The sequence below is a fragment of the Mustela nigripes genome, chromosome 13, assembly GCF_022355385.1.
Source record: "Mustela nigripes isolate SB6536 chromosome 13, MUSNIG.SB6536, whole genome shotgun sequence".
NCBI classification, from domain to species: Eukaryota; Metazoa; Chordata; class Mammalia; order Carnivora; family Mustelidae; genus Mustela; species Mustela nigripes.
In genome coordinates, this window is record NC_081569.1 from 140,125,044 (window position 1) to 140,149,430 (window position 24,387).

Sequence of the window (24,387 nt, forward strand, 5' to 3'; positions counted from 1 at the left end):
TAGGAGGAGGACTTTAGTAGGCATTGTTTCTTATCTTCACTCTTCTATGTAACACTTAGAGAGCACTTATAATATATGTAACACTTTACAATCACAAGACCCAGGCTCAGAGAGATCAAGCCGTTGCCAGTATCTCCTAGCTAGAACATGGCAGAGCTGAGCACCTGTCTTCAGTGTCTGCCCTTTGCACCACCTCTCTGATCCTCCCAGTTCCCCCGGGACCTTCTGGCCACCTCTGTCCCATCGCTCGCTGTAGCCCATGGACTGACGGTTTCCTGTGGTTTTCCTTGTTAGCTCCGAGCTCCTGACGGACGGGAGCTGTTACCCTTTGCACCTGGAGCAGGGCTGAGCACTTCCAAGTTCACCACACTCATCACTAGCTCTAGCCAGCCCCTTGCCATGTAAAGGGCACCATGGATTTCCACTTACGGGTTCCAGAATTCTGCCCTGTAGACAGTGATGGGAACGGTCAGGCGGGGTATGTTTGGAGAGAGCACGGGAAGTGAAGTCTCCTAGACCCGACGCATCTCTGTTCACAGGGGCTCCGACTCTCTGGCTGCTCAGCTTTGCAGTGAGCAAGCGGAGATCCGTGCCTCCAGCTGCTGGAAGCCCTTGGCACAGTTAAATAGTAACTGGCCATTGTGTCTGCCTCCCCGAGCCTGTGTTCTTGAGAGGGCTGACTGCTGCATGTCGAGGGTGCTCGCCTCTGTTGATTTTGAGCAGGGCTAGGGTGCAGACAAGTGGTGGGGGTTCGTGGAGCAGCAAGCAGTCAGGGCTGGGGTTCTCCGTGACCCCTCCCTCCCCCGAATCCAGTTGCCCCGAGCACCTTTACGAAAGCATCGCGTCACCACCTCCCTGGGTTCCCACCAGGCTGTGAGAATGCTGGTGCCCCAGACACGCGCCCTCATTCACCGGCTGGAGCAAGACCAGCACCACAGAGCCCAGTGCTGGTGTCCCAGGGTCACGTTGTCCTGCTCCTTGAAAAACATCTTAGGGGAAAAAAAATGAAAATACTGTTTAGACTATTTGAGGATTCTGTGAGCGCTACAAATGTGATGGCATTGTGGAGGGGAAAAAAGCCAGCGTGAATGCACACTGAGGCCAAAGAGGGAAAGTAAGTCAGGAACAGAAGGCGTGCGTGTGACTGTGGTGCAGAGTACTGCAGAGGGCTCTTCGAGGTGGTTCCAGATACGATGTTATGAGTCTTTTATTCACTTGGAGCAGGGCATCGTACACTATTGTGGTTAAAATCAGGAGGGCAGTGCAGAATATGGTTTTCGTCCTGCTGCCAGGAGAGCCCCTAGCAGGCTCTAAATCCCTGGGCAGAGCAGCCCGACCTGGTGGGGACTAGTCGTGCGTAAATATCTTTGGGCGTTGAGGTCCTAACCGCCCAGCACCTCGGAAGGCGACTGTCGTTGGAGGTAAGGTCTCTAAAGAGGTCATGGAGGTTCGGGGAGGTCCCTAGGATGGGCCCTGATCTATATGACTGGCATCCTGTAAGAGGGGAAATTGGAGGGCAGATGGGTACAGAGAAGACCCTGTGAGGACATGGGGACGAGGTGGTATCTGCTCACCAGGAGAAACCAGCCCTGCCAGCACCTCGACGTGAGGCTTCCAGCCTCCAGAACACTGGGAAAATACGTTTCTATTGTTGAAGACCCCCGGCTGTGGGTCCTCACTATGGCAGCCCCAAGAAACCGATCCCACCCTTGTAAGGCTGCTGGACCGTGTCAGCAGGAGTACTGCAACTGTCCTAGCAGAAAGCCTGCACCCAGGGTCTGGACCCTCTGCAGGGCCCTCGCCCGGAGAGAGGAAGGCAGGAACTGGAAGTTGTACCTGTGCTTGCAGGCTGGTTCTTGATTTCTGGGCTCATTTCCTCGATGGCTGATAGTCTGATAGTCACACTTCTTTCTCCTTATGGCCCCGGTCATCATGAGCTCATCCCCCCCCCCATTTGTTCCATTTTTGTAACTCAAAAAATAGGGGTGCAGGCTCGTCAGCTGCTATTTTGAACCAGGCACCTGTTGGGATGCCTTCTTTTTTCTATTTGGCAAACTGCTTTTGGTCCTTGAAAACTCAGCCACCACTGACTTCAGCACCAGGATGCCCTCTAGATGCACCGAGCTCCCCTTAGAGCCCCATCCGTGCCTCTGGGGAACATTGGCTTGTACTCTCGCCCTTACACTTTTCTTGGCAGTGTCACCTGTGCCCACGAGGATTTGCACTTTGCCTCTCCCCGACCCAGCACTGCTTCTGGCACGGGGGCGGGGATGCACGAGTATAGGTTACCCCTGAGCAGCACAATGTGGGGCTAAACGGCGCAGGTCCACCTGTGTTGGGGGCTTTCGTCGATACACACAGTGCTGTCACTGTATTTTCTCTTCCTTATGTTTTCCTAATAGCATTTACTTTTCTCTAGCTCGCTTTATTGTAAGAATACAGTGCACAGTACATACAACATAGAGCATGTGCGTTACTAGACTGTTCTCTGTGAGGCTTCCCGTCAGCAGCAGGTAATCGTAGCTAGGTTGTTGGGGAGTTGAGTTCTATATGGATTTGGGACTCTGGTGGGGGTGGGGTCAGCATCCCTAACCCCCTGTTGTTCAGGGGTGAACTGTATATCATTTTCTTGGAAGCCAGTCATTCAAAGTGGTTGAAGAAAGATTGCATATATATATTTAATGTGATAAGTATATGTAACAAAATTGGCTACTTTAACCATATTAAAGTGTACAAACCTGACGACGTGACTCACTTTCACAAACTTGTGCAGCCATCACCACCGTCTATTTCCAGCATTTTTTCATAACCCCAGACAGAAACTCAGTCCCCACGAAGCAATAGCCCCCTTCTTTCGCTGTATCCCCCACCAGCCCCTGGCTGTCTGCCTTTGAGTTTGCCCAGGCTAGATATTTCATATAACTGGGATCATGCTCTATTTGTCTTTTTATGACTGGCTTGTTTCACTTTGGCATAATATTTTCAAGTTCCATCCACATTGTAGCAGGTGTTCGAACTTCATTTCTTTTCATTGCTAAATACTATCCATTGTATGGTTACACTGTATGTTCTTTATCCGTTCATCAGCAAGTCGACACTGGGGTGTTTCGGTCTTTAGGCTATTGTGAATAACACTGGTCTGGATGCGAGTGTGCAAATATCAACTCAAGTCCTTGTTTCTAGTTCTTAGGTGTATAGCCCAGGAGTGAAATGGTGAGTCTGTGTTTAATTCCTGCAGGAACCACCGCCCTGTTCTCCCCAGGGGCAGTGCGTGGCACTTAATTTCTCCACTTCCTTGCCAGGCCTTGTTACTTTCAGTTTTGTCGCTTCTCGCCATCCTAGCACGTGCACAAGGGTGTTTCATTGTGGTTTTGCTGTACAGTTTTCTAATGACCAAAATAATGTTAAATATCTTTTCATGTGCCCATTGGCCATTTGTGCATCTTCCTGGGAAAAATGTCTGTTCAAGTCCCTTGCCCATTTTTTTCTTGGGTGGTTTCTTTTTGTTTTTGAACAAAATGGTCAGAACTTTTAAAAAGTGGGCTCCTAGAAAATGTGTACTCCTCCTAATACTTGACTTTCTAGGAAGCTTATTCTCTGAGGGTCTAGAGTGACAAGGTTATTTTAATCATCTCCTGTTCCTCCCCACTCCCAGTCTCTTGACTTTCTTGTACTTTTTTCTAGTATTCATGTTTCAGATTGAATTTTAAATGGATCTCAAGTAAAAAATCAAACTGCAAAGTTTCACTTTGGAAAATGCTACAGCTCAAATGCACAGGTATCCTTTTCACATGCATTTAAGAAATTGGAGAATTCGATGGTCAATTCCTGTTACTCAGAAACGCTTTGCAAAGTGATAACATTACGGAAATGTACTCTGAGCTGTATTTCCCAGTGTATTTGATTGGGGTTGGAAGCAGGGTTTTGAATGTAGAGAGCCAGATGTCTTCTTGGCTAGATCTGAATACTCAGCTCCATGGTTTAGTAGGGTGCCCGAGGTCAGTATCCCCCTCCATGGAGGGGGAACAGCCCCCAAGGGTGGGTGGGGCAGAACACATTCTGCATCCTCGCCCTGAGGCACTGCTCCGGTGGGACTGTCAGCAGCTGTGGAATTTGGAATGAGGAATTCCCAGTGGGATTTTGAAAGCTAGTCTAAGAGAATAGAATTGGGGTGGGTGGGAGGTGGGAGAAATACAGTTGCACTATGATTCCTAGAATATGTAATTCCTGGCTGATTAGAAATCTTCTCCTTTTTTAAAAAATAAAAAAATCTGCTATAACCTTTAGGTCCAGAAACAGTCCAATTTATCTTTTTTCCTTTCTTTGTTCAAACAGAATATTTTTCCTTCCTTCCTTCCTTCCTTCCTTCCTTCCTTCTTTCTTTCTTTCTTTCTCTTTTTGCATCCTGCATCATTTCATGAAGATTTTGATATCTTGTAACACACGAGTAGGTTTTCTAGATTCATTAAAATATATTTAATTTTTTCTCTTCTTTTTTTTACTGAAAGACTGGGAAGTGGTTGTTTGTTCGTTTTGCTGCTTACCTCCCCTTAAAAAAGAAACTTTATGGAAGTATCGTTGATGCATAGTCATCTGAACATATGTAAGTGGACAATTTGGTGAATTTTGACGTATGCATATATCTGTTAAACCATGAACCGCAATAAAGAGAGTGCACGTCATGATCCCTTGAAATTTTTTTTTTAAAGATTTTAGCCCCTTGAAGTTTTTTGTGCCCCTCATCCTCCTCCATGTCTCCCCGCACCTTCTAACCACTGACCTCCTGACCCTATAGCTTAGTTTGCATCTTGTGTCATTTTGTATAAACAGACTCATTCAGCACCTACTCTATTTTCTGGCTTCTCTCACTTAGTGTAATTATTCTGAGACTCATCACGCTGTCGCTTCTATCAGTAAAATGTTTTTATTCCTGAGTAGTGGATCCATTCTGCAGACACTTGTTTCATTGGGTGATGGACATTTGGGCTGTTTCCAGTTTTTGGCTATTACAGACCAAGCTGCTCTGAACTTTTGTGTCCAAGTGTTTGAGTGGACATGTGCTTTCATTTGTCTTGGGTACACACCAAGGAGCGGAATGGTTGGCCCAAACAGTGGGTGTGGGTTTAACCACTTTCCAAAGTGGTGGCACCATTTTGGACTCCCGCAGCAGAACATCAGAGACGCAGTTGTGCCGCCCGCAAACCCACACTTTCTGGTAACAGATCTGATTTTGATGTTCGGGTCATGCTGGCATAGAGATTAATCGAGAAACAGTCTCTCTCTTCAGCTGTCTGCAGGACTTTGTATAAAGTTGGTATTATTTCTTCCTGAAATGTTTGGTAGAATCCACTAGTGAAGTTATCTGGGTATAGGGTTTTCTTCGTGGAAAAGTTAATTATAAATTCAGTTCCTTTAATAAAGCTATTTAGATTATCTGTTAGCTTTGGTAGTTTTATCTTTCAAAGAACTTCCAGTTTATTGAAGTTGAATGTATCGGTATGAAGTTCTTATTATACCCTTCTTGTCCTTTTAGTATCTATAGGTCTGTAATGATGTTACCTCTTATTCCGGATTCTAATATTTTGTGCCCTGTCTCTTTTTATCCTGAGTAATCTGGATTCAGTTCTGTCAATTTTATTCATTGTCTCCAAGAACAAGCTCTTGGTTTTATTGATTTTTCCCCATTGTTTTTTGTCCTAGCTCACTGATTTCTGCTCGGAAGCTATCACGTCCTTTCTTCTGCTTCCGTGGGGTCTCTGCGGCGGGCGAGGCCGTTTTCCTTCACCTCCTCCTCTCCTTTTCTTTTAAAGACGTATTCACTTCTTTATTTTAGAGAGAGGGAAAGAGAGAGCGCGAGCGGGAGGGGCAGAAGGAGAAGGAGAGAATCTGAGCAGACGCTGCCCTGAGCGTAGAGCCCGACCCAGGGCTCGATCTCATGACCCTGAGATCTCCACCAGAGCTGAATGAAACCACTTAACCCACTGCGCTACCCAGGCGCCCTAGACTGTATGTCTGTTCCTTCACCATAATATGATGTTTTGATTACTGTAGCTTTTAATAAGTCATAAAGTCGGGGGGTATCTGTTCTCTAACATTGTTGCCTTTCTTCAGTATTGTGATGGCTATTTTCAGTCTTCTGAAGTTGAGCCAGATGCTCAACTGAGTCACCAAGGTATCCCTAGAAGCTTAACCGTAAAAAGTTAACTAAAAAAAACAAATGTGTGTGTGTGTGTCTGTGTATATGTCTGTGTGTGTGTATGCGTATGTGTATGTATATATATATATCTTCCATGCCTCTATCTAACATAGTTAGTCTTTCCTCTGGCTCTCATAGATATAATACAGTTATAATAATTGTATAATTTTCCTTGTCTAATTCTATCACTGCTGTCATTTCTGGGTTAGTTTGCTTGGTTGATTCTTTCCCTTATTATGGGTCATGTTTTCCTGCTTCTTAGAATTCCTGGTCATCATTTTTCCTTGGATACCAGGCATTATGAATTTTACCTGGTGGGGAGCTAGGTATTTTTATCTTCCTATACATACTTTTAAGCTCCGTTCTGGGATGTGGTTGTTATTTGGAAATAGTTTGATCCTTTTGAGTCTTGCCCTCAAGCCTTGTTCTGGGTGGGCGGGGTGGGGACCAGCAGTTAGTCTCAGGCCAAATCCTCTGGGTTCTCCACCCAATGCCCTGTGGAGTGTATGGTTTTCCACCGTAGCTGCTGATGACAGGAACTGTTCCCAGCCCTGTGTAGGCTCTGGTGGCTGTTCTTTCTACTCTTTCTGGGTGGTTCTTGGCCCATCTTTTTTCCTCACACGTAAGTGCAGATCCATACCTGGGATTGTTCTCTGAGATGTCCCAAATGTTCTCTCCTTGTGGCTCTCTCTTCTAATGTTCTGCCGTGTGGACTCCTGGATTTTTCTGGGCTTCCAGCTCTGTCTTCCCAATTTAAGGAGACCTTCAGGCTTTACCTCAGTTTCCCTGCATCACTTCTGGGAAACTCCAGGCTACCGGTGGGACAGTTACAGGGTCTGACTCACTTCAGGAGCCTCTGGGCTCTATGCAGGGCAATTGTAGAGTCCCCTTCTTTGCTGAGCATTTCTGAGCGACCACTGTCCTTCGTGGTCTGATGCCACGAATGTCTTCAAAGGCTTGTGTAATATATTTTGTTGGTTCCTTTTAGCTGTTGTAGGTAGAATGATACACACGGTGGATGCATAAGTCGATGGCACTTGAGTAAAAAGTAGGTACATAATATCAATAAAAGGGCAGAGAAAGCATTTTATATATGGAAGACAGCTAAAGAATGTGGATAGTGGATAGGATTCAGATGTCCTTTGGATTCTGACCTCAGAATGTTGTGACCCCCACTTTTTTGATAGGAACCTGAAAGAGAAGACCTAGATTCAGTGAGAACCTAGGCATTTTCAGTTTTAATGTCTTTCCTGAGCCAAACCCACCTACTGAATTTTCTTGAAGACAGATTGCTACCTTGTGTGTTTTAGGAGGTTTTATCTTGGAGAGCCAGTCACATGGCTTTTGCCCTATTCATGGATTTTCAACCATTTAAACTTTGCCTTTCTGGCTTTCCTCCCAACAGCTGAAGGACTAACTCACATGCAGGGGACTATTGTGTGCAACAAACGGAAACAGTCCCGTCTAGAAGACGCCTGGTTTTAGGGAGAATGGAACCATAAAGTACTTTACATTGGAACATGTTATACTAATGGAAATTAAAGAAAATAAGAAGATAAGATTAGCTTTTATTTTATTCTATTATTTTTATTCTTTTTGCTGAAATGGTTTAAAACCATCATATCAAATAAAAATTTATTGAAGTGACCTCTTTAGATACTTTTCTGTTAAGTCCGTTTAGGACCTGACCACATGGTAGCTATCTAGAAGTGGACAAATGTGACAGGTGAATATTGGGACAGTCTCCTTCTAAAATAAAATTGAGATGACAGTTTTAGATCTCTTTCAAGGTCTATGCTATGCTCATGATTTTGTCTGCTCTCCCATTCCCCACCTCCATATTTTTAATCCTTCCTTTTGAGGTTGGGATTGGCAACCCTGTGTGATTTACCGCCCAAGGACCGGCTACGCCCTCCTGACCTCCATGTTCTTCACACTACTGGACTTTGGAGCGAAGGCCAATTTTTAAAGCATCATATCTTCATGTCTTCACTTCATGTCTTCTTGGGGGTTTCGTTTTAGCTCAACCGCAGGATGTCATTTGCTTTAAAAGTGGAAAGTGAAAAAAAAAGAATTAACAACCTTCAAGTTCTAAGTCTTTTCATTTCTAGCAGAAACAAGAAACAAAATTACTTGCAAAGGTAGGGGTGTGTGCATGAGTGTGTGTGCACACACTCCATGCATGTAAGTGTGCGTGTGTGTTGGGAGCACGTGTATGTATGTGCCTGTGTGTGGAGGGGGCTCCTGCAGGGGTGTGTGTGTGTGTGTGTGTAGTGTTAATCATGTTAATCCTTTCAGACATTTCAAGGAGTCTCAGGGCTTCACAGAAAAAGTCTCTGCTGGCTTGATAACTCTGGCTAGGAAAAATGAAATTAGAGTCTCCCTCAAGATAAGTGATTAACCCATTTTCTAAATGTTCAGCTAGAGAATTCCGAGGCTCCTCTTCCTGTGATTGTTCTCACTCTCTCTTTGCTTCATTCGTTATTCACGGTTGAAGCCCGGCAGCGCCCCTGAGTCCTGCCTCCCGCCTTCACCTGCGCGTTGATGCAGACGTGTCTGGTCCTCACAGGACGGCTCCAGCTGGGCCCCGGCCAAGTCTGGGACGGGCCTGGGGCGGGGTGGGGTGGGGGCGGAACAGGGCTGTGTCATTGCCCTCTCCTCCGTGTTCCCGTATTTCTGTGATGGGTATTTGTGGGCCCGTCTCCTCTGCTGGACCGAGCGGGCGACAGGTGGGAAGGTCATGGTGTTCGCTGCCTGGGTCTGGCCCGGAAGGATGCTCGGGGGCACTTACCAAACGGGATGGAAAGTCTGTTGGCTTTAAGCTCCGTGTCACTGAAATTCCAACCCCGTCCCATGGTGCCTCTCAGGGTCTTCGGTCTTAGGTGTATTCTTCTGGCCTCCAACACCCCTTTTTCACAACCCGAGACTCCTCAAAGACCTTTATTTTATGCCACTGCTCTCCAGATTTCGATAGGCAGGGGCCACAGTTTGGTTCAGTCAAGGACTGCTGTAGAATTCTTCCCGGTCAAGGCTACGGATGTTGGTGTGAGTACCCATCGAGACACGGTCATTGACAGAGAGGGTCAGGTCTTGTCATTTTCTAGTGAGCGGTGAATTTCGGAGTCAAAGCGTAGGTGGCAGGTCCAGCCCAGAGCTGGGCAAGACTCAGAGCACTCTGACAGACCGAGGCGATCACAGGAGAACCGGGAGTCTGAGAGCAGAGAGAAGGCTGGCGCCCTTCGGCCAGGAGTGGTGGGCAGGGCTGCACATCCAACAGCACAGTTGGAATCCACGCCTGGAAATGACGGCACGGGAGAAAGAGGGCACGTGGCTCCTTTACTGACCGTATCCACGTTGCTTTTGCGAGTGGATGCTCGGGAATGACTCAGAGTGTGACCGTCGAGCTCACACGACACGGAGCTTTTACAGATGTCGGCCGGCAAATCAGTGAGTGAGAAACTGCTACTCCTTAGTGCTTATATGACCTAAAATGCTAAAACCTGGTAACGAGATATTTCTCTAAATAGCATTTGTCTAATAGTTCAAGAGAGGTCAAACAAAACAAAAATTCTATGTGTATTTTACTTAGTATCATACAAGTCCCCCTGGAATTAATGCTTGTCACTTAGATGGGCAACGCGTGTGGGGGGAAGAGGAGGCGCCCTCCAGCTAGACTTGGGCGCCACTTTCCATCTTTATAAGATTTAAAAGAGACGAATGAGAAACCTGACTTCTCCAACCTCATCTGTGGGACGGGGCTGACACCTGAGTGGGGGAGTGTCATGGACGAGAGAGAATGCGTCTGAGGTAGAGCGTCTGACAGTAGCAGGTCGGGGAGGAAGGGCAGATGGTGGGGTTTGGGGGCTCTCTTTACAGTTTTAAATAAAGAAAAGAGGGGCTCCTGGGTGGCTCAGTCAGTGAAGCGTCTGCCTTCGGCTCAGGTCATGATCTCAGGGTCCTGGGATCGAGCCCTGCGCCGGGCTCTCTGCTCGTCAGGCAGTGTGCTTCTCCCTCTGCCTCTCCCCCTGCTCGTGGTCTTCCCCTGCGCCCAAGTAAATAAAATCTTAAAAAAAAAAAAAAAAGATTTAAAAAAAGAACTAAAGAAAAGAGAGAACATCTCAAGATAAAGGGGACAGATTCTAAGTTAGCCTTTTAAAATTAATAGTCCCCCTTTGACCTCCAGGAACATTACTCGGAGACCAACATTACAGAGTCAAGAGCCTGTTTCTCTCTACGAAATGAGAGAATCCTATGAACAGGTGACAAAGTGCACTTCCCTTGCCTTTTAAATAAAATTATAAAAGACAAGTTACTGGATCTTTTTGTGCTACTTTTTACTGTCAAGCAGTAATTAAACCTAAAAGTCACATCCAGAGCTGGCTACATGAAGATCTAGGGCAAGGGCAGAGCCACAGGATCCCTCCCTGCCACTGGAGTCAGGGGTGACATAGGACCTACCTGGACCTGTATCCCCTCTTGAAGTGCAGAAGCGGGCATAAGGCGAGGTTCTCATGAGAATCACGTCAGAGATGGGGCTGTGGAGGTAATGCTCAGTCCATCCCTGGCTGCTCACGGCGGGCTGTCACAGGAGGGCTTGTCTGGGACCCTGCCTTACTTTAGGTCAATGTCGTATTTCCTCAGTTGACCCAAGGTGCAAAAATTGCCCAGTAGCCATTGTCAGTGCTGACCTCCCTGAAGTTCAGTGTTCACATTTGCTGTTATGAACAGGGGTGCTAGCCATGATGAACGGTAGTGATTCTGCCATCGTGTTGAGCATCTGTTTGCTACCATCGTGTTAGATGTTGGTATAAGCCCACATTTATCTTCACAAGAACTTCCAAAGACAGGTGGTGTTACTGCTGGAGCAGCCAAGTCCTTTGCCAAGACTGCACAGCTAGTGAGTGACACACCGGGGACTGAACCCTGCCCAATTCGAGCTCCAAAGCAGTGCTCTTGCTCGGGCCCCAGAGCCCAGGCAGTCCAGAGCAGGATTCACTGAGTGTCAGCCTCCCCGAGGTTTGGACCTGGACAGAACGCCAACCCGAGGCTGGGATCCATGGCCCCGAGGGGGTCTGCCGCTGGCCGAGGATACAGGGTGTCCTCTAGAGCAGTAGGCCAGCTCAGACCTCTTCGCCACGGGCCTCACCCCGCCGTGGGTTGGGTTCTACTGCAGGTTAAATCTTGTCTGTCCCTTGCCTGTTCTGTCAGTTTCTGCAGCCTGATCACTGATGGTTTCCTGATCCTGAGATAAAGGGACTCTCTGCGTGTCCTGTGTAAACAGATCCCCGGTGACTTCCTGAGGATGTCAGCAGGCACCAAGATCCAGCAGCTAGTTCCAATTCAGACATAAGTTTAAAAGCCCAAGAGGTGAAACCGTGAAGAAGCTGGTCTTTTTCAGCCCCTTCCCCCAACTCCACAAAGTGCAGCGATGTTGGACAGGAATGCAAAAACTTTGAAGATAAAGCAGTTCTGCTCTTAATACTGTTTTAATGACATGCTTGGGTAGAATTTAGAGCTACAGGAATGAACGTTATTTTAAAATTCAGAACTCACTAAGGGGCTCCTCATGCTGGATTCGCAATCGAACAAGGTTTGCTCTGGTGGAATGGACAGGAGCCCCCCCCCCCCCCCCAGTCGCAAGCCGTGGAATCCTGGGAGAGGTCCCGAGGCAAGAAGTGGTTTGTGTTGGTTAGACCAGGCTTTGGGTTTCATTTTTCATTATCACATCCCAGTTTTTTGCCGGCTGAACTTGAATTTGTAAAGTCATGTGATCGACACTGGCCTTTTCCATACGCAAGAAGGTTAAGAACTGTGGACAGCTCACGCTGCGGCCCGGGAACCTTCCGTCTGTTCCTGAGAGTAGCCACCCGGGGTGCAGAAGCAGGAAAATCCAGTGCAGGCTGCGGGAGGATTTGCAGAGCACGGGTATTAGGTCCCAGGGCCAACTTCAGCAAGTCTTGCAAATAGAGGTTCTCTGAAGCAGACCAGACTTTCCCGTTTTTAATTGCTTGTATTTAAAGGCAAACATTGGGGGTTGGGGCACTGTGCTTTCAGTATGGGTTTTTTTTTTTTTTTTGGTAAAATATTAAAATTCAATTTTTTTCTTATACACATTTGGCAGCATAATTAAAATAAAGTCTGATCTATGCACTTTCATGAAAGGCATCTACAGAACTAACTAACGGAGGCCACAGTGATGCCGTTTTGCATTGTGAATGTTTAGAACTCGGGACAGGCCTGCCTTGCCCGCCTTGGAATGCCGTCCGAGGTATAATATCGGCTGGACAGTGCGAGGTGGGGTGAAACCAGCCGACTTAGTCCATTTCGGTGCCGTGCTCGCCCCCACAGTCAGTGCGCACTGTCTCTCACACCTGCTGTCTACTCAGAAAACCGCCAAGTCATAGAAATGCACAGGTCCATTTGCCAGATTCTTTTGTGACTTAGAAAACACACACTATTAATCAGACACTAATTTCTAATTCATTTTCCAGTGCTACTTTGCATAACAGTGTTCAGACAACACACATAGGAATTTTGCAGGAAATGTTATACGCAACTTCAGTGATTTTTTTGGTAATAATAATGAACACTAACAACAACAGTGGCCCGATTGTAGCTTGCCTTTATAAAGCATTTACCATATGCAAAAATGCATCCCAAGTGCTCTACGTGCATTAACTAATTGAATAGTACAACAACCCGCGAGAGTACATCACTGTTATTGTCCCTGTTTTACAAATGGGGAAACTGAGGCACACATAACTTGCCCCAGGTCACACAGCTAGTAAGTAGCAGGGCTGGGATCTGACCCCAGGCGACCCCACCGTCCAGAGTCCACACTGTCCATGACCAGAGTATATCCCCCTCCCACAAGTACTCTCCAACACGAACTTGCTCTACGATGGCTTCTCCCAGTCCATAGATCTTTCCCTGCCTTCTTCCTGAGGCTGGAGACCTTCCCAGTTAGGTCTGTCAGGCCCGGGGCCCCATGTGACACCTGCTACACAGGCTTGTCCTGCTTTCTTTTATTCACACGTTAAAAGATTTTGTTCAGCTGTTTCCCACTTCCCTGGAGGAGGATGCCTTTGTGTCTCCCCTCATCTCCCCTCCATTTGGCTTGGCTTGATCACGTGGGACTTTCTTGCTTCCCCATCCAGGTCACAGGATGGATGGAGGAGTCACACAGAGCTGCTGTGTAGTCACAAGAAGTTGCGTAGAACTTGAGGATGGTCTCTTTCCCGTGAGCAGCGAGTATTCCATTTGGAATATTTCTTTGCTGAGATCTCGAGGGATGAAAGCGACCAACCTTCACAAGCCAAGTACCAGCAACGCCAATGGGCAGACTATATCTCCCTTGCACTCTCAAAAAGTTATTTAATTTTTTGTGTTAACATCCAACAAATCTGCTTTTTGGAGACAGTTCTATATATTCTGACACAGAATAGAGCTCTGTAATTACCGCCACGGTCAGGCTTCAGAACATTTCCATCTTTCCCCAAAACTTGCTAGTGCCAGGCCCCAACCCAAGCCTTGGCAGCCCCTGATCTGTGCTCCCTCACTGTAGTTTTGTCTTTTGGAGAATGTCCCATGGTGCAGTGATACAGTGTCACCTTCAGAGACTGCTTCCGTCATGCAGCGTAGCGAGTGGTCCACCCAGACCCCGGTATCAGTAGTTCCTTCCTGTTTATTACTCCGTTCACGGTTCCCAGTTTTCACCAAGTATGAATAGAGACGCTCTCAACTTTGGTGTGCAGGTGTTCATTTCTCTAGTAAGTGCTTGGGGATTGCTGGGTCCCCAGCTAGGGGTGGGTTTAACTTTAAAAGGAACTGCCAACCTGCTCTCCCGCGTGAGCTACCATCTTACGTGTCCACCAGGGACATAAGAGAGGTTCTGTACCCCATATTCTGGCTGCATCTGGTTTAGTTGGCATTTTGTATTTTAGCCATTCTAGGAGCTGTGTAGTGACACCTCATTGTGGTTTGAATTTGCATTCTTCCAATGGCTGGGAACACCGAACATCATTTTCGTGTGCCTGTTTGCCACTTGGTGAAGGGTCTATTCAACTCTTTTGCCTATTTTTAAATTGGGGTGTTTGTTTTCTTTCTACTAGATTTTTAAAGTTATTTCTATGTCTCCATTCATCTACACAGACAGAAAAAACAAAGACATTCTCACCAGTGTTCCCAACTGAAACATACGATTCCTTTAGGAGCATAGAGATCGGAGTTTGTAGTTCTTGGAGGGTGAGGAGTGTGTGTGAAGTTCATTTGCAAACTCGTACCTCAAGTTTGGTTTCTTTAGACAGATAGGTGTGTACATATTTTTAAAGACTTGTACAGTGTTTTCTTTGTAAGATCTTAGCAGTCCAAAGCGCACGTGAATGTTTGATGAGTTCTACGGTTGTGAGGAACTCTTGGGAATGCCATAGACATACTTGAACAGTATTTCTGTGTATGAAACAAGGATCTGTTACCCAGAATGTTGACAGAATCTGAATTTAGGGGCATGGCAGATTTATATCCAGTAAGCAGAAACTACAAAGTGGTAGACTTCAATTTCAAAAGCCATGATTTTCTGAGTACTCACTATGCTTCCCTGTTTCCATGTTTTTGTTCCAAGTATTTCCATCGCCTAAACACTGTTCTTCTTGATTTCCATGTAGATGATTTTGTCCATCAGGGCCAACCCCTACTGGCTCCTGTTTTCCCAGATAGATTCAATATCCCCTTCTCTATGTTCACTTGCCATTTTATATATTTCTCAATTATATAATTATTACATAATTATATTATATATATTAATTACACATTATATAATTATAATTATATGATTACCAAATTGTCTTAGACATTAGTGGACATGTGTCTTCTCTACTACACAAAGAGCTTTTGAAGGATAATAACTATGTTAATCCAATCATCTTCATATCCCCAGCAACTAATTTGATGCCTGCTTCGTAAGAGATGCCCATTTACCCAGCTATCCATTCATTTACCAAGTATCTATTGAGTTCCTAAGAGATGCTACATAGTGGGAAGACAGAGCAGTGGACCAGCAGAAAAAATTTCTGTTATGGAGCTTACATTCTACTGATGTTTTCAGAGAGCTGGCTTCTGATTTCATTTATTTTCTTCATTGTTTGTCCATATTGTATCCCTTTGATTTCATCTCATTATTTCCCTTCTTTCTGCTTGATTTTGTTTTAATTTGCTCATCTTTTTCTAGTTACTTAATGTGAAAGCTGAGAATCATTGATTTGAGAATGCTCTTCTTTCCTAATAAGGAGATTTTAAAGCTATGAATTTTCCTCAAAGACCTGCTTTGCTGCAACCTACACATTTTGGTGTGTTACATTTTCACTATCATTCAGTTAAAAATATTTTCTAATTTCTCCTGTGATGTTGTCTTTGACTTAATGATTATTTAGAAGTGTGTTGTTCAGGGTGCCTGGGTGGCTTAGTCAGTTGGGAATCTGACTCTTGACTTTGGCTCAGGTCATGATCCCAGGGTTGTGGGATATATTCCTGTATCGGGCTCTATACTCAGCAGGTGTCTACACTGAGCAGGAGTCTCCCTTTGCTCCTCTCCAACTCATGCTCATTCTCTCTCTCTCTCAAATAAGTAAGTGAATGAATAAATCTTTTTTTTTTTTAAGTGTGTAGTTTATAAGTAGTAGCAGTTTTCATGGTTCTCTTACTGTTTTCAATTTCTAATTTAATGCCACAGTGGTCAGGAAACATACTCTTTTAGTCTTTAACTTCATTCAGGTCTGTTTTTTGGGCCCAGAACACAATGTGTCCCAGTAAATATACCATGTGCACTGCCATTGTTGAGTGTAGCTTTCCATACTATCCAGGAAGTCAGACTGGTTTATAATGCTGTTCAAACTTTCTATTTCTTTACTGATTTCTTAAAGTAATTGTTCTATCAGCTGCAGAGAGAGGAGTGATAAAATCTTCAGGAATAATTGTGGGATTGCCTATTTCCCACTTTAATTCTGTCTGGTTTTGTTACATGTGTTTTAAAACTCTATTATTATGGTTGTCTTATCTTTTTGATAAATTGATCCTTTTTTGATTATTAAATGACCCTCTTTATCTCTGGTAGTACCATTTTTTGGTATCTGTTTTATCTGATTATCAATATTGGCACTCTAGCCTTCTTATGCTTACTATTTGCATGCTGTGTCCTTTTCTCTATTCATTTCTTTCAACCTGTGTCTTTGTATTTAAAGTGTGTATCTTGGGCGCCTGGGTGGCTCAGTAGGTTAAGCCTCTGCCTTCGGCTCAGGTCATGATCTCAGGGTCCTGGAATCAACTCCTGCATCGGGCCTTCTGCTCGGCAGGGAGCCTGCTTCCTCCTCTCTCTCTCTCTCTCTCTCTCTCTCTGCCTACTTGTGATCTCTCTCTGTCAAATAAATAAATAAAATCCTTTAAAAAAAAAAAGTGTGTATCTTGTACATAGCATATAGTTAGGTCTTACCTTTTCTCCCCCTGACATTCTTGGACTTTGAATTGTTAATGTGTTGGTCTTCTTTTTTTCTTTTTTTAATTAATTCTTTTTAAAAAGCTTTTATTTATTTATTTGACAGAGAGAGAGCACAAGTAGGCAGAGTAGCAGGCAGAGAGAGAGAAGGAGAAGCAGGCTCCCTGCTGAGCAGGGAGCCCAATGTGAGGCTTGATCCGAGGACCCTGGGATCATGACCCAAGCCAAAGGTAGCCACTTAATCAACTGAGCCACCCAGGTGCCCCATTTATTTATTTTAGAGAGAGATGAGCATGTGGGTGGGGGAGGGCAGAGGGAGAGGGAGAGAGAGAATCTCAAGCAGACTCCCTGCTGAGCATGGAGCCTGAGACAGGGATCAATCCCAGGACCCCGAGATCATGCCTTAGCCCAAATCAAGAGTTAAACTCAACCAGCTGAGCCACCCAGACACCCCTTAATTGATGTGTTTAATGCAATTATTACTTTAATGTAATTATTGCTGTAATAAGTTTACATTTCTCTTTCTCCTTTTTTCCCCCTATTTGTTTACTTTCTGTTCCTCTCTCCCTTTTCCCTCCTTCTTTCAGATTATTTGAATATAGAATTTCAATTTAATATTTCTGTTGGGTTTTTTTTTTTTAGCTATCCTTATTTATTATTCTCTAGTAGTTCTCTAGAGATTACAATATACCTCTTTAACTTTTCACAGTTGATAATGTATACTATTATACTATTATTACTGCTAAAATCTTATGTAAAATGCTAAAGCCTTATAGACCCAGACTTTCCCCATCCTTTATGTTATGGTAGTTATATATATTACACGTACACCCCTCATGAATCCTAGCAGACAATGTTATAACTTTCATCTTCAGCATTTTAGTGATTTATAAGAACATTAACAAGTAATGCAAAAAGGAAAAAATGTCTTGAACTCACTCAGATATTTATCATTTCCAGGGTTCTTCACTCTTTCTTGACTGTCTGAGTTTCTCTCCTATATAATCTTCCTTTACGCTGAAGAACTTCCTTTGGTACTTCTTATAATGTTGATCTGCTGGCAATGAATTCTTTCAGTTTCCCTTTATTTTTAAATTTTTTTCTTTGCCTTCACTCTTGGAGGATATTTTTGCTGGTTATAGAATTTTGGATTGAATTTTCTTCATTCAGTACTCTGTTTTTTTTTTTTTTTAAGATTTTATTTATTTCAGACAGAGAGAGAGAGAACGTGTATAAACAGAGGGGAGGGGCAGAGGCAGAGAGAGAAGTAGACACCCTGCTGAGCAGGGAGACCAATGTGGGACTCAATCCCAGGACCCAAGCCGAAGGCAGACGTTTAACCAACTGAGCCACCCAAGCGTCCCCATTCAGTACTTTAGAGATGTTCTACTGTCTTCTAGTCTGCATGGTCCTTCCCCAGCATATACTATGCCCATTTTCTCTTGCTGCTTTCAGTAAGTGTGTTGCATCTGGTTTTCAGCAGTTTGATTGTGCAATACCTGGAGGTGGGGTTCTTGTGTTTATTTTGCTTTGTGTTTGTTTAGCATTTTGTTGTTTTACATTTCTATCTTTCATCAAATTTAGGATATTTGGAGCCTTTTATATTTTAGATATTTTTTCCTGCCTCATTCTCTTTATATTCTAATGTAATATATGTTGTACTATTTGAGACCATCTAACAAATCCCCAAGAGACTCAATTAATTTTTTTTCTCAGTTCTTTTCTCTGTGTTCTTCACCCTGGAGATGTCCCCTCCTCAGTCTCAGGTTTACTTGTCTTTCCTCCATCATGTCCATGCAGCTGCATCCAGTCAGTGAATTCTCTACTCCAAAACTTGTGTTTTTCAGTTCTAGAATTTTTATTTCGTTCATTTTTTTATTGTTTCTGTTTCAGTGCCAATGCTTCCCACTTCTCTGCTGAAGTTTTCATTCATTGGAAATATCTCATTTTCCTTATCTGTTAGTTCCAATATTTTGTTCGTTTTGGAGTCGGACTCAATCTATTTTCTTTCCTCTTGAGACTGTGTTTCATTTCTTGATTCTTAGAATGTTGAACAATTTTGGATCATATCCTGGACATTACAAATCTTAAGTTGTAGGGATTTTGTCTTCTATTGTTTTCCTCTGAGAAGTGTTCTTCCCTTTGTCTTGGTGGCTATGTTCCTTGGCTAGACTTGAACTTCACACTGCTTCTTGGGCTGTGCCTCTCATCTGAGTTCTGCTCTTCTGCTGTTAGGGATGGTACTTAAGTCTATTCCATGTGGGTATAATTCCTGGGTCAGCCCAAGCTCAGATAGAAAGAATTTGGGAATCCCCCTCTGGTGTCTTCCCTTCTGGAATTTCCCCTCTCCTCAGTGTTCACAGTTTTTGGACTTCACTTCTTGGTTTTCTTCAGACAAAATGGCTACAGGGTTTCCCACATATACCCTCACCCCTGCCATGTACTGCTTAGATCTGGCTAGAAGCCACACAAAAGGGATTTACTTGTTTATTTTTCAAAGTGAGTGTGTGAAGCCCCCCCCCCCCAACAGAGTCTACATACCTATGTCTCCTCTCTAGTACTTTCAGGTAGTTTTTTGGGTTTGGTTTGGTTTGGTTTGGTTTGGTTGTAGTTGTTTAATTTCCAGGCTTAAAATTGCCCTCTGTGAGCAGGTGGGCAGGTGGTGCTGTCCATAAAGGGTCTGTCATGCCTAAAGGTAGAAGCAACTCCATGATGCTTATGTTTTAGTCAGAGGACAGGAGATAAGCTAATGAGAGCACAGTAATGTTGTAGAAGAAATAAATTAGGTTGAGGTGATCCAAGGACTGACCTTAGGTTAGGAAGGTCACTGAGAGCTCCAGTTGAGCTGACACCTAAAGAATAGAAGAATTTGGTCCTTCAAAGAGCCCATGGAGAAGTGTTTCAAGTAGGGGCACCTGGGTGGCTCAGTCCATTGACTGTCCAACTCTTGATCTGGGCTCAGGTCATGATCTCAGGGTCATGAGATCGAGCCCTGCATCAGGCTCTGTGCTAGGCATAGAGCCTGCTTAAGATTCTCTCTCTCCCACTCCCTCCGCCCCCCCCCGCCTCTCTCTCTCTCTCTCTCTCTCTCTCTCTCAAAAATAAATAAATAAATAAAAATTTAAAAGAAAAGGAAAAGGAAAGATGGGCGGGGGGAGAGAAAAAGAAATGTTTCAAGTAAAGGCAACAGCAGATACCAAAGCTGTTAGGGCAGTTGCGAGAGGTCAGTGTGACCAAAGCTCAGAGGATGAAAGGAGGAATGGCGTGAAACGAATTCCCGAGACAAAGAGACTGTGTGGAACTGGGGAGGCCTTGATAAGGAACTGGCAATTAATGGTTCAATGTGATAGACTGGGATGGCTATCGCTCTAAGGGGATGCTTACCAAACAGATCTGACCTCTCATGTTGCTTTGTCCGAATAGCCAGACCTTAGCAGGCATGACTGATAAATAGTGTAGTCTTGTGTTTTTTCATTTTTAACAACGTAAAACAATTTTATTTATATGGTCTTAGATTCTGCATTGCGGCTAACTTTTGTAATGTTACCATCTATTGTGTTTTGACTGAATAACAAGATTACCCCTAATTATCTGAAGAGGCTATTAAAGTACTTCTTCCTTTTCCTACTACATGTCAGCATGAGGCCAAATTTTCTTTATATATTCCAACCAAATTAGCATATCACAGCAGATTGAATGCAGAAACACATCCAGTTATTTTCTAATAAGTCAGACATTAAAGAAAATTTTTAGATATTCAAAATGTCAATCTTTTTAAAAACTATTTTTGTTTTTAAAAACTCAACAATGTTCCATACAAATGTGCTATTGAACGTGTCGTGCTTTTGCCATTTTAAATAGGTCATAATTAAATATTTATAAAATGCCTGTTTTAATTTTCAATACAGTAGATATTGATGGACAGAATTCACACAAACAGTCGCTGTTTGTGGTCCTCAGTAATTGTTACTAATACACATGAATCCCGAAACCAAAGCAGTTGGTAACTGCTATGTTAAAGCTATGTTACCTGAGAAAGATAATACATTAGTTACATCGTGAAATCATGCAGAAAGTTTTTTTTTTCAAATTTTTATTTAAATTCTAGTTAGTTAACATACAGTGCGTAATATTGGTTTCAGGAGATAGTGTAGTCGTAGGATTGTCGGACCACCCCATCTGCTAGCAACGACAGCTCGAAAGCTAGAAGGATTTCTGCAGTGTGTGCGAAATTGAAGTGGGTGACCCTAGCTGCCCCCTGCCCCCACCCCTGAGGTCTCTGACGTCATAGGAAAGAAAATAACATTGCTTTGTATCTAGAATAATATAGTGACCAATAAAACCACAACTAAGGGCGCCTGGGTGGCCCAGTCAGTTAAGTGTCTGCCTTTGGCTCAGGGCATGATCCCAGGGTCCTGGGACCGAGCCCCGCATCAGGCTCCCTGCTCAGTGGGAGTCTGCTTCTCTGCCCGACCCTCCCCACTACTTGTGCTCTGTCTCTCTCCCTCTCTGTCTGAAACAAATAAATAAAATCTTAAAAAAAAAAAAAAACCCACAGCTAAAAAGAAATGAAAAGCACAAGCAGAATGAAAGAGACCGTACCGTCGTAGTTCTGGGTAGTCGCGCTGTCCCATGGTTTCTGCGTTAAGAGCAGCTGCCTTCTGTCGGTAAATACGGTTATGCTTTAGCCGTGTGTGTGCACACGGGGGCCGGTCTGATTTCTCTGGGGAGCACTAAAGAGTCCCTGCTTCCTCTCCTTTGGTTTAGATGACAGCGCCTCGGCTGCCAGCAGCATGGAGGTGACAGACCGCATTGCCTCCCTGGAGCAGCGCGTCCAGATGCAAGAAGACGACATCCAGCTGCTCAAATCGGCGCTGGCGGACGTGGTTCGGCGGCTCAACATCACGGAGGAGCAGCAGGCTGTGCTGAACAGGAAAGGACCTACCAAAGGTGGGCATTTCTGGTGCGCAGAGCAGCCGACACTTGGGCTGGAGCAGGGGCTTGTCCCTAGCGGACACACGCGGTTTTCAGCAGTGACCAGTGATGGAGACAGGAGACCAAAATATCAACGAGCTGGTCTCAGGGTTGCCAGAACCCTCCCACGAGGTGGGACAGGGTTCCTTTGGCTGGAAGTCAGTGAGCTGTTCAGCCCAGGGCTGTACACGTGTAGGTGATCAGGAAAGGCTTGGAACCACCCACAGTGGACGGCTGGGGGCAACTGTTGACAAGTTTAGGTCGGGAGTACATTGCGAGGCAGAACCTAGAACCAAAAACCCCACAATCCTGTGGGCTTCCCAGAGGCTGTTCCCCCTAGAAACTTCTCAGTGCCTCTCCTCTCTTTCTCTGTACTCAGCTTGTCTGCTACCATTCAGTTCAGCCCAGCCAATAGCTAATTATCCTACGCCACAGCAGAGCTCGGAGCCGAGGACTGGGGGCCCAGAGGGCAGGCCCTTCCCTGAGGAGTTTAGAACCCGCAAGGACTTTAGAACATCCCTCACTGCGCCCGCTTGGAGCTAGTACGCTCCTCCCGGGCACAGCCTCCTGTTCCTTTCGAACCTCCTGCTCTGCTGTCCAGGAGAACGGAGCCTGCTACAGAATCCAGTACCTAGTGGGTTTCCAGCAAATTCAAATCATCATTTCATTTCCCCGTGGCGTGTGTGTGTGTGAAACATAAAAAAAGCAATATTTGTGTTTGAAGTAACTTTGTAGTGACCCTCTTCTTAAAATTTGGAAGTACAACGTCTCATAAAAGCTTCTGTCTTGCTAGTCGCAGTCAGTCCCTGATGTCTGCTTGCAACCCATATCCACTGCTCATCGTCTGCTCCTCGTGGCTCACTTTAGAAAACAGAATGCATCGTGGCTTAAAACCCTTTGATTAAAACATTTGAGATCACACTGGCATGTAAATGTCCCTTTAAAATTAGCTTTTTTTTTTCTTTTTTTTTTTTTTGGTTGTTTGGATTTAACAAATTATTTCACAGTTACCATGTTTTTCTTGGAGTCAGGAGAGAGTACTGTCTGATGGTGCATATGTTACTTTTTTCTCAAGTACTTGGCTATGTTTCACATCTCCATGGAAAGAAATCTATTTCTTTGTCCTTCTGGGTAATTATCACCAGCTCCATGAAGAGATATGTGCTGGGCAATGTCTCCAGATTTCCGTAATTTTATTTTTATCTGAGTATGGTGGACGTACAATGTGGCATTAGTTTCAGGTTTACAACATAGTGATTTAGTATCTCTGTATGCTGTGTTCACTACAAGTGTAGCCATCTGTTACCATGTAACACTACCTCTTGAAAAACCCTTTTATTTATTTATTTAAAAGATTTTACTTATTTGAGAGACAGCGCAAGCTGGGGGCGGTGAGGCAAAAAGAGACAGAGAAACGGGCTCCCCACTGAGCAGGGAGCTTGAACAGGGGTTTGATTAGGACCCCGAGATCAGGACCTGGGCTGAAGTCAGATGCTTAACTAAATGAGCCACCCAGGTGCCCCTTAAATAATCCTTTTAAATCCTGTTTTTTTCTTCCTGCTAAGTTAGAGCAATCAGGGTATTCTAAACAGAAAGCAGGTTACTTTAGGAATTCCTGACCTGCTCAGCTTTCCAAAAATAAAACCCTAAAGAGTATATTCAAAAGTGTTGCTTCCCATAAAGTGTCAGACTTCCAAAAGTTCTGTTTTTTGTTTTTTGTTTTTTTAATTCGGGAAAAAATGATACAAGACACCTACTGAGGAGTTTTCTTCTTTTGATTAAGAGTAAAGTTTGGTTTTTATAAAAGTTCATCTAAGAGAGTAATTTGTTTTCATAGTGAGCTCTATTTCTGTATAAGATTCTCTTCACGAGTAAAAGTAAATCGGAGCATACTAGCCAGGGGGTCACCCCCAAGAGATAGAACAGAGATAAGAAAGCTGGTGAGTGGAGTGCAGTGGGCCAGTTTCCCCCAAGCAGGTGATTGCAGGACAGGGAAGCGGGGGCCTGTCTGAAGCTCTGGGTCCCGGCTTCCCTTCTGGGGGAAGCCTTGGGGATGCCTGTGCACCTCTAGCTGGAGAGCTGTCCTCAGTAACCACAGCTCCAGTTCGGGGATCACACAAGACGGATCGGAAGCAAACCTCCTTTTCTTGTAAAAGGCCCCATTATTTTTAGTCTCACACTCTCCATTATTTTGGCCTGCCGTCCCCATGCAGACTTGAAGAAGACGGGACACACGGCATGCGAACGAACTGGTCAGAAGCTTCGGGTTTGGCATTTCGAGCTCTGGGTGTACATCTCTGGGCTGTTTGCCTGTGGCAGAAACGGCTGTGACCACCCCGGGGGCGGGGAGCTTTCAAAGCACTCAGCGGGGTCCAGCTCCGAGACAGCCCGGGCTGGGTGCCGGGTCTGCACAGTAGCCACAGTGTGGCCTGCGAGTCCCTCCATCATGATTCTAATCTCTCTCTGTGACAGAACTTCACTTATGTCAAGAAAGTTCTGTGACCTTTTAGCTTTGACTTACTTCATTATTCTTCGTGGGGCTTCACTTGCATAACAGTGAGAACTACAGTCTCGGGCAAGTAATCACGGTCAGATCAAGTTCATGGCTTTCCCGAGACAGGGGGCAGACTGTGGCCAACCCAGCTGATGCGGGGCCTGTGGACGTGGAGTTTACACAGGGGGGCTACGTCGCGGACCACTCTGCTTTGACAACATTCTCCTGCCCCTGGGA

The 24,387-nt window shown here is 44.8% G+C and overlaps 1 protein-coding gene across 4 annotated transcripts in view; it reads left to right on the forward strand.

Annotated features, from left to right (window-relative positions):
• Positions 1 to 24,387, forward strand: part of EML1 (EMAP like 1) — a 173,411-nt gene that overhangs the window by 76,709 nt on the left and 72,315 nt on the right. For all 4 annotated transcript variants that reach the window (XR_009399216.1, XM_059373956.1, XM_059373958.1 and 1 more), the window contains exon 2: positions 21,450 to 21,632. Coding sequence is in view for 3 of the 4 variants with exons in the window: in XM_059373956.1 (XP_059229939.1) it covers positions 21,450 to 21,632 (183 nt within the window). In the remaining variant the exon portion in view is untranslated. The remainder of the gene's footprint in view (positions 1 to 21,449; positions 21,633 to 24,387) is intronic.